This window comes from Odontesthes bonariensis, chromosome 9 (assembly GCF_027942865.1).
Source record: "Odontesthes bonariensis isolate fOdoBon6 chromosome 9, fOdoBon6.hap1, whole genome shotgun sequence".
Taxonomy (NCBI): domain Eukaryota; kingdom Metazoa; phylum Chordata; class Actinopteri; order Atheriniformes; family Atherinopsidae; genus Odontesthes; species Odontesthes bonariensis.
The window spans coordinates 5346625-5356964 of record NC_134514.1 but is presented as its reverse complement, the minus strand read 5'-3'; the positions used below and the strand labels follow the sequence as shown (position 1 = coordinate 5356964).

General features: G+C 41.3%; 1 protein-coding gene and 1 non-coding gene across 2 annotated transcripts in view; both read right to left on the bottom strand.

The window, feature by feature from the left end:
- Positions 1-10054, bottom strand: part of ppp5c (protein phosphatase 5, catalytic subunit) — a 16681-nt gene extending 6627 nt beyond the window's left edge. The window contains exons 1-8 of the mRNA XM_075472827.1: positions 9958-10054; positions 5964-6205; positions 4293-4440; positions 1691-1812; positions 1543-1608; positions 1337-1435; positions 1087-1192; positions 831-973 (exon numbers count right to left, since the gene is read on the bottom strand). Coding sequence (XP_075328942.1) covers positions 831-973; positions 1087-1192; positions 1337-1435; positions 1543-1608; positions 1691-1812; positions 4293-4440; positions 5964-6205; positions 9958-10054 — 1023 coding nt within the window. The remainder of the gene's footprint in view (positions 1-830; positions 974-1086; positions 1193-1336; positions 1436-1542; positions 1609-1690; positions 1813-4292; positions 4441-5963; positions 6206-9957) is intronic.
- Positions 2091-2220, bottom strand: LOC142389093 (small nucleolar RNA SNORA71). Its single transcript, XR_012770395.1, has one exon. It is a non-coding gene; the product is annotated as a small nucleolar RNA SNORA71 (small nucleolar RNA).
- Positions 10055-10340: the final 286 nt, after the last annotated feature.

Here is a 10340-nt window from a genome sequence, read left to right as displayed (position 1 = left end):
TGCTCCGAGGTCAAGTGTGAGGTGGTTTAAGCGGGCTGCGTTGCCAGGTTTAACAATGCCCCCTTTAGGAAACGCCATTAAGCCTTGATTAATACTTAATAAAAGTAATTAATACTACAAAAACACAAACTTAATAATACTGTGCAGTGTTCGCTGTATGTTATTTGAAAAAATGTATTGTTACCATATTGTTATGAGCTACTATGCGAGTGCGAGCCGCCAATTAGCTCAGAGATCCTCACTGCGCGGCTCCTCAAGCTTTAATTGGCGACTCGCACTCGCATATTAGCTTATAACAATATGGTAACAATAACAATAATTTTTTTCAAATAACATACAGCGAACACTGCGCATTATTAAGCATTTTTATTAAGTTTGCGTTTTTGTAGTACTAAGTATTTTTATTAAGTATTAATTAAGGCTTAATGGTGTTTCCTAAAGGGGGCTCTGTTAAACCTGGCAACGCAGCCCGCTTAAACCACCTGATATTTGACCTCAGTGCACGCTAGCTCCTTTAGCCAGCGCGAGATGCAGGCACAATGGATCGGTTTTTAATCAAAAAAGGGCAAAAACCAGCACAAAAACCATGCTCATCCTGAATGTCTCACTATGATTACAACAACAAACTACAAGTACAACGTGTTGTTTATTTTTTGTGGGATGTTTTATATGTAGAAATGCATATTTGCAAAAGGGGACTTTAGTATGTTGCTGTAAAAGTGGCTCTTACCTTGATTTTGCTGCCAATGTGGCTCATGTGAAAAAAATAGTGAGTATCACTGAATTAAAGCTTGAGGAGCCACGTAATGAGCTAAACGAACAAATCCTACCAGCACTTTGCTGTTGATACACTGTGCAAGCGGCAGCCACTGGAAGACCTCACTGAAAAGCTGGAACATCTGGGCTGTGTATTTGGCTTTCACCTCCCCTTCAAACCCGTACATCTGGTTCATGTTGTCCGTCTCGTGGTTACCTGCGGGTGCAAACTGTGTCAGTCTGTTCCGTGTGACGGCTTTAACAATCTTTAAAGTTTAAATCTTAAATTATAACAGCGACTACGCGTAGATTCAGAGAGCCGCAACTCACCTCTAAGCAGGTGGAAGTTGTTGGGGAAGAGCAGCTTGAAGCCAAAGAGGGTAAGAATGACCTCGACAGAGAACGAGCCGCGGTCCACAAAGTCCCCATTGAACAGCTGAAAGCCGCAGTTAAGCACAATGACGCACAAGTTTGGGGGTTTGACGTCATCTCCGACCAAAGCAGAACAAAGCAGGAGAACGACGGCTGAGAAAAGGCAGAAATGTCACACAGAACCATCGGAAAGAAAAGGAAAGGATACATAAGGGTTGGCCTCTGAGGGTAAACCGTTCAGCTTGAAGATGTTGAGCAGGTCGTAGTATTGCCCGTGGGTGTCGCCACAAATAGTTATTTTTTCCGTCTGTGGCAAAGAGAAATGGAAACCTTCAATAGAACCAAAACAACAGATAATAACTTCAGAAGACGGAAAAAGACGCCGTTTTTCTGCACCTAAGCCAAACCTCTCACCTCTTTTAATGTGATTTCCACCAGACTTGGTAGCTTTGATAGAACGTCTTTAACTTGTACCAAAATCTGAAAAAAAATGCAGAATAAAGATTAATTACAGGAGCGGGGGAAGCACAGAGGGAGCACTTTTAAACAGAGGCGTCCTCACCTGATAAGCACACTTTCTGTGCAGTTTCTTCTGCTCTTTGAACCACTCCATCATCTCTTTCATGAACTGCAACGTAACCCTCCCGTCTTCCTGCTGCGGGCCGTCGTAGTCGTCCTCGATCGCTGCAACACAAACCGCCTGCACTTCAACTTCACATATTTAGGATTTCCCTCTCAGATAAAGCACGTTTTCTCAACTCAACTTTATTTATAAAGCCCTTTAAAACAGCCGTGGCTGAAACAAAGTGCTGTACATGAGTAACAACACGAAATATTAGGCATAAAGCATAAGAACAATGTAAAAACAATAACAATAATAAAACAATGACAGAAACAGAGTCTCATGCTGGGTTAAAAGCCAGGGAATAAAAATGTTTTTTGGGTTTTTTTTCCTAACAAAGTGTCTGAGAGCACCAGGGTCTGAGAGGAACCGACCATCCTTCAAACACGGGAAAGGCTCGCAGTTTCATGTTCCTGCATTAATAAATGACCACGGCGACGGGCACGCCGCCATCACCTTTCGATGCAGGGTAAAAATCGGTTTTAACTTTTTTTTTAAATGAATAAAATAAAAGTTTTCCTTTCATTTTAATTACAGGTTCGTGCAACGTTCCAACTGCTGTACATTTTCTACAAGCATAACTCAATGCTTTTCCCAGGTTCAAGCCTTACGATTTAACCAGCCATCAAAATCATTGGATACATTTTAAACTGGTCAGTTAACTGTCATTTAGCTCTCTATCATTATCACATCTTTGTCAGATGTTGTCGGGAAGTCGGTCTAAATACTAAAGACGAAACAGCTGTGGTTAAATTTGGAGCAAATTATTACAAAGTCTGACTTTGTGTGCTTTTGAGAGGCAGAAATGAAGATTTGTTCAAGATGTCAAACAGTGACGTAAAGACCGTATAGAACACGGGCTGGAGAGAGAACAACCATCGCAGGTTACCTGACCGTTACATGACCTGGTGATGGGGAGTAGTGGCCCCGTTTTAACCAACAAAAGCAAAAATACGCCAGCAGCAGCTCTTTCTTTGTTCCTACGTTTGTCCTTTATAGAACTGATTTTGAACTTTTAATGTTGGTTTTTAAAGCTCTTAACGGCCTCGCCCCGTCGTATTTATCTGAGCTTTTATCAGTCCTGGTAGAGCTCTGAGGTCAGCAGATCAGTTTCTGCTGGAAGTGCCCAGGTCAGAATACAAACCCTGGGGTGAGCGAGCCTTTTCCCAAAGCTGCCCCCAGGCTCTGGAATAAGCCCCCCGTCCAGCTGCGTCTTATTTCTGACCTGGGCCTCTTCAGATCTAGGCTAAAAACTTACTTATTTAGGATGGCTTTAATACCCAGTAGTATGAGGACACTTTTATCTTATTTTATCTTATTTGATTTTGTTGTATTTTATTGCTTTCACTGTTCTTTTATTGTTTTTATTTGTTTTTATTTATTCTTCTCTTTATTTATCACCTGCTGTAAAACACTTTGGTACATCGTAAGGATTGTCTGTAAAGGGCTGTATCAATGAAGTACATTTACAATACTGCACTGGAAAAAATGCCCCTCCAAAAATAAGTTAAAAAAACAAAAAAAAACAAATACAAGATGTTTTTGCTTGAAATAAGCAAAAAAATCTGCCAATGGAACTAGTGAAAATCGGCTTGTCAAGATTTCTTGAAATAAGATGTGATATTTAGGACTTTTGAGTTAAAAGTGATCTTGAAATTAGCTTAAAAACCTCTTCAAATGAAAAAAAAAAGCTTGTTTCATGTGAAATATGACTCAAAACAATTTGTTTTCAAGACTTTTTCACTTAACTCTTTCGGTGCCAAAGACGTCTATAGACGTCAATTGCGTTTTTTAACGGAGCGGGCTGGGGGACAATCTAGCGGAGTTCGTCACTAAATCTTAGGCTTGTAAACACTAAACAGAGAATATACTGGCAAAATTACCCGCAAGGTTACAGCAGTGCCACTTTGCACAAAAAAAAGAAGCTCGTTTTCTCAGTTTTTTTAGGTCAAACAGCCGTTTTTGGTGAAACCAACCTATGTTCTACTGTCTATTACTAAAGGACTGAAAATGGTAGAAACAAACTTTTTTTTCCTGATCAAAGAAGAGAGTCTACTCTTTCTTTTGGTAATTTCGGTGTGTACATAGTCATAAGACACACTTTTCTGTGGGTCTTGGAAAATCAGTCAAAATACTGTAAAACACTTGGCAGTATGGGTCTCTCTGCACTGAAAATGGCTGGCAGCCAATGAGTTAACAAGATATTCAATATGTATTGTCTTCAAACAAGTCCCTATATCTGGCTGAAATGGTATTTGTTAGGCAGTTGTGTCCTATATTAAGTTTAATGAGATGCTCAATGAGAAAAATATACTTGGTAAGATTTAGATTTTTTCCAGTGTGAGGAAAATATCAGTAATGTCTTCCTACCTGGGTCTCTTCAAATCTAGGCTAAAAACCTACATATTTAGGATTGCTTTTAATACATTTACGTGAAGGTGCTACCACCCATCGTGGTAAATCAAATGCTTACCGTCAGTCAGAAGTTCTGTACAATGTAATGTTCGATTAAGATGTTAGCATTGCAGTTTGGGAAACTTACTCATGTTTTCAATGTCCAAAGAGTCGACGACAGACTTTTTTATCTCGTCACTGGCGATGGCTCGTTCAAACGCCTTCTGCTTCACAATCTTGTTACACTCCTGGTACTTCATCCTGGCATCCTTGTCATTTGGTCGAACCTTCACCACCTATCGTGGGAGCCGGGATACGATTGGAAATAAACGCATTGGATAATCATCGGCTTGCACCGAAGATACACAGAGAAAAGGAGCTCGTGTGAGAACAGCAAACAGACCAAATTTAATAATTACTTCATGCAAATGTTTTCTGGCAGACGAGGCCTAACATGCTCCGTGTGGTTTTTCCCTCACCGTGAGTTACTGTTAGGGTTGCCAACCGTCCCTTGAATAACGGAATCGTCCCGTATTTAGAAACAACAGCACCTGTCCCGTATTGAGCTGAAAAGGGACGCACTTTGTCCCCTATTACTGTGAGAGTCTAAAAATAGGCAGTATCATGCCAATGGAAATGAATAACGGGGCTTTAAATGAAAATGTACGGTAAACTTGTTCCCAGGCCCCGTCCTGCTCTGTGACCAATGAGCTGACAGCATATTCCTACACCAGAATACCCTGTCAGCTCATTGGTCGAGGAGGTACTGTTGCTCGCGGAGAAGATAGCGGAAGGCAGCAGCATGGGCGACAGTAAGCAGACAGCTTTAAGCAATGGTGGACAAAGTACTCAACTCCAGTACTTGAGTTAAAGTATTGATACTCTTGGTCAAATCATACTCAACTACAAGTTCCAAATTTTATTCAAGTTAAAATACTGAAGAATTTACTTTTAAAATTACTTAAGTATTCAAAAGTACAAAGTACGTCTTCTAATATCAGTAGATTTCTGTATTGTTTTATGAATGCGTTTAGAGAACCATGTAACTCTCTGAAACCACTTAATGTAGACTTTTTGCACCACTCTGCTACAAAATAACAACAACAGGGCAGCTCTGAGCTAACAGTGCAACAGTACGCGTTCATTCATTCATTGGTCTTAAAGTATCAGTGAAATAAAGACAGATAATAAACGGATTTCCAGTGATCTAAATATCTTCGGAAGGACGCCGACTTTCACCAAACTGTTATCGGTGAGTAGATGAACGTATTTTAGGCCAGAAATAAGGTCCAGGTTTAAAAAAAAATGAACTTCTCCTTTAAGAAAGATACTTATTTTATTCAGTTAATTTTGTTATTTTGTATTAAAGTGAATTCCTGAATAATAATTTGTTTTCCATGTGTTCATGTCACTCAAAAAATATGCATCTTATTCAATTCAGGTTCGAGTTAAATAGTTAAAAAAAAATCATTTCACTCACAAAAAAAGGGGCTAAAAAATTCACCAGGCTAGGAAAGGTGAAGGCAATCGGGTCGGCCGGCCCTTCTAATGAGGTGTCCCTTATTCATTTTTCAGGGAGTTGGCAACCCTAGTTACTGTACATCTAAGAGATCTAAAACACCAACATTAAGCATCCTCCTTTCCTTTGGGCTACTTTTAACCAGCTCTTTGCTCCTACAGAATCCGTATTTTGAAGCATTGAGGTGACGTGAGGAGCCTAACTCATGGTGACGGGTCACAAACCGGAGACAAAAAGTAAAACACTAATTCATAACAGGATGCTGCCGAAAGCAGGCAGCTAATAATCATCGTTTCTTACCGTTTCGTAGTCCTTGAGTGCAGCTTTGAACTTGCCCAGCGCCATGTTGGAGGTGGCTCGACGGTAATAACCTTTTATGTAGTTTTTGTCTATCTCCAGGGCCTTTGTAGCATCCGCCAGGGCGTAACCGTAGCACTCTGTGCGCAGGTACGCCAGGCTGCGGTTGCTGTAGTAGATGGCATTGGATGGATTGAGATCCACAGCCTCTGAGTAGTACTTGATAGCATTTTCATAGTCTTTCTCTGGAAAAACAAGTCACATTGTCACAGGATGAACGCCAAGGTTGTCATTCTTCACAAAAGCTAAACAACAACGGATAAAATCAACTCAGTTTTGCTGTATTCTAAGTTTCTGTAGAAGACCAAAGTGCAGGGAGGCTTTATCTTTACAGAAACTACAGCAGATCAGTGTTTGACCCGTTTTAAAATGCTCTTTTAAACAGCAGGGGGTGTTTCATCGATGCTCCTTTCAACTCCAAAAGCTTACTTTGAATTAGAAAAGGCGGTGCAGGTTTGAGCCATTTTTCCAACTATAAAGTAACAACACCCGACTGCCTCTTCCCCACGAACAAGCAGTCAGTGTAGCTTTACGTCAGGCTTAACCGCAGGTCAAACTGTGCCGTCACATATATAAAACCTGTCACACTGTTTTATAAGCAGCTGATCACATTTATCTGAGCTGACGGCAATAATCTGGAGTAATCATTTGAGCCGTTTCTGTTCAGCCGTGTAAAACCAGCAGATTGGAAGTAAGAAAATATATGTACACCATTATTTTCATGGCACCACATCTGGACCGCATCTTAAATGTAAATACAGCAGCAATTTTGGTTTTAACTCAAGATGCCAAAGGAGAGAACAACTTGGAAGATTGTATTTGTCTTATTTCTAAGAAAAAAGGCTTTAAAAGGTACCAACTTAAAAACAAAACTGTACCGATCCACCTACAAAGTGATCCAAGGTTTCGTTTTTATTCAAATTTCTTATAGAGGATGTGGATCTTAGACGTTACTCTTCAGGTGTCACACTTTGCCAGTTTAGAGCTACAATATTTAAGGCCAAAGGCTCCAAATATACACTTAATCCTACAGTCAGTATTGGGGTAAACATGTAACAATTGATACTGACAACACCGTTAATTTGTGAAAGACTTTTTCTTATAGGAAGCATTTCAATCGGGCATTCTAACAGCCGCCTCCACAGCGTTGGCCTCATGCACGAGTGGTTGCATCGAAGGTCAGAACTACATCTAAAACCGTCTGTTTCACACCTTAGAGGTGAAAATAAAACGACGTTCTTTTCGACCCGTCTCTCCTTCTCCTCGTAATTCCCACACAACAAACAGAGGTGACTCGGCTCAGCCTTCTGTGCGCTCGCACTCATCAAAGCAGCGTGTGATCCGCTGCGTGAGGAGATCCTCCGCTGGTTAGCCATGGCAGCTTGATGTATGCGAGCACAGCAGAAGCGGGCCGTTCCTGCTTGTTATCACCTTCACTGCTGCTCAGTGCTGCATCTGCAGCAGATCGACTTCACGCCCTGCTTTACCTATGTTTACTACTTTGAACCGAGGGAACCTTTAGTCGCTGGAGCGTGGGGGGCATCATAAACCTTTAAACTGGTGTTCCCAGCACACAGGACACACCGCAGTTCTCTTACTCAACAGTAGGTGACACCAGAGGAAAGGCTTCAGAGGAAGTTGGAAAGTATACTGTATTGGGGAAAAACAAAGGTGACAGTAAAGGGTCGTTTTTGGAACATATCCAACAGTTGCATCTTCCTGGGTTTCGACGGGCCTTAAAGGTGCCTGTAGAGACGGACTGGGTCGCACTCTCTTCCTCTTTTTCAAACATTAACCGCTGCACGAGGGGCAGGTTAAAGTTAAAGGGATAGTTCGCCTCTTTTGACACGAAGCTGTATGACATCCCATATTAGCAATATCATTTATGAACATCTTCTTACCCCCTGCTGCGTCCTGTGAGCCGAGTTCCAGCCTCGTTTTGGTGTTGACGAAAGTAGTCCGGCTAGTTGGCTGGGGTTTAAAAAATAAAGCGTTTTGCTTCTCAAAACAATTTGCGTTCAAAAGAGTAATACATTTGCATCACAAAATCGTTCTCCAGGAAAATGTCAGACCTCACAATCGCTTGGACCTATTTTCTCTCCCTTCATATCACTGCCTGCTGCCGCCTGCTGCCGCCTGCCGCGCCTGTTATGGTGTTTGCTGCTCGGTCTGCACTTCGGTCTACACAGCACGCAGTGATACGAAGGGAGAGAAAATAGGGCCAAGAGATTTTGAGGTCTGACTTTTTCCTGGAGAACCATTTTGTGATGCAAATGTATTACTCTGTTGAACGCATATTGTTTTGAGAAGCAAAACGCTTTATTTTTTAAACCCCAGCCAAATAGCCGGACTACTTTCGTCAACACCAAAACGAGGCTGGAACTCGGCTCACAGGACGCAGCAGGGGGTAAGAAGATGTTCAGAAATGATGTTGCTGATATGGGATGTCATACAGCTTCATGTCAAAAGGGGGGTAAGAAGATGTTCATAAATGATGTTGCTGATATGGGATGTCATACAGCTTCATGTCAAAAGAGGCGAACTATCCCTTTAAAGGAGCTGCAGGAAAGAGTGTGCGAGCAGGACCGTCTCTACAAGCGTCCGTATGAGCCATCAGAACCACTGTGAATGACACACAAACAGAAAACGCAGCTTAAAAGTGGAACAGAGAAGTTGAATCTGCGTAGTTTTGAATTGTTTACGATTTCTTCCGAAGCTTTTCCTGCGGTATCGAGGCGCCACTGACCCAACAGTGACATCTATCTTTTCATCGCACTTCTGAGGCGCGGGATAATCGCTCCCGACTCTGTGTTGATGAGTATATTTGCAGCATTACTCCTCTTAGTTTCAGTCCAGATCTCGAGCAGCAGTCCACCTGCAGCCCTCCTCTTCAGAGTGTTTGTTAAGTAAGCCGCTCCTTAAGATGATAAACACTACATAATCCCTTCTATACAAATCCTGACCAATAACTGTTTTACATCAACAGGCATCGGCATTAATCTGACGTTAAAAAGACAAGTTTCATTTTAAAAGATCAAGCAAGCAGGCCTAATATCAGAAGGAAGATTAAGGGAAGTTAGGGCTGTTATTCACTGGTTAAATTAACCAGAATTTCAAATCATACTATAAAGAAAATAATCATTAATCGAAAGAGATAATCATGGATTAATATATTAAGAGAGTAATCGTTAGCTAAAGTCCTAATGCAATGCTTTAATGGGTACACACTACGACAGGACCATAAAACATTTAGTAACAATTGAAGAGCTGTATGCTGAATCATATGGACTTATATCAGATTACAGAGGACCAAAGGAAGCCTGCCTGCTTCCCTCTGTCAATCACTAAGAAAAAAACTGGGAACAACACTTCCTCCTTTCATCATTTCTACCATGTAATAAGAAGTAAAAAACATGGATATATTGTTATAAAACAGCGAAAAAGCTCTAAAGTGTTGATCTGAGTTTCGATGGCTCTGCCCCGCTGCATCCAAACATCCGCCGGCTAAAGCTAACAGAAAAGCTCATCCTCACTGGAAACAACAACACACAAAAAAAAAACTGTTTTCACGTCTGAATTTAAACTAATGAGACGCTGCTCAACACGACGGGAGGCTGTAAACATAAACTCTTAGAAAGAGCCGAATCTGACCCATCTGACTGCATGTTAAACAGAACACGCGTGTCGATGCTAGGCGGCTACATAGTTAGCAGTTAGCATGCTAACCGCCGTTTCAATGCGCCGCCGCTAGTTAAAATGAATGGAGTTAGCAGTTAGCATGCTGCCTGAGCGGCGTTAGCTTTGTGTAATATCCGAGAGCGGCTAAAGTTGAAGTGTACAGCGGTAAAATCACACCACTCATGTAAACAGTGACAACGCGGCTGTCTGTTTCCACCCGCTGAAAAAATCCACTGACTTGTCAAGTGCTCTAAATTACCTTTAAAGTACTTATTCGCCTTCTCCTTGACTAGCTCGGCATCATTAGCTCCTTCCGCCATCTTCTTCTCTCTGCCGTCTCTCGATACGTGCGCCATTGACCGGACGGTCGCAAAGGTCGCAAAGTTTGTTTTTGCTCAAACTTGACTTTCTTTACGACTTCCTTATAGCTAGTAAATGTTTAGACAGATAAAATAGTCTACTTGAAAATGGACGTTTACTGTAGGAAAAAAGGGAACATAATTTTTTAACATGAACAAAATAAACTAAAGAAATTAGTTGAGTCCTTTATAATTATTAGCCCAAATTAAAAGCTGTAGAAATAAATATTCACATACTGAGGATTTCCCATTATAGTTGTGGCTATAGTACTGTAAAAAAGTG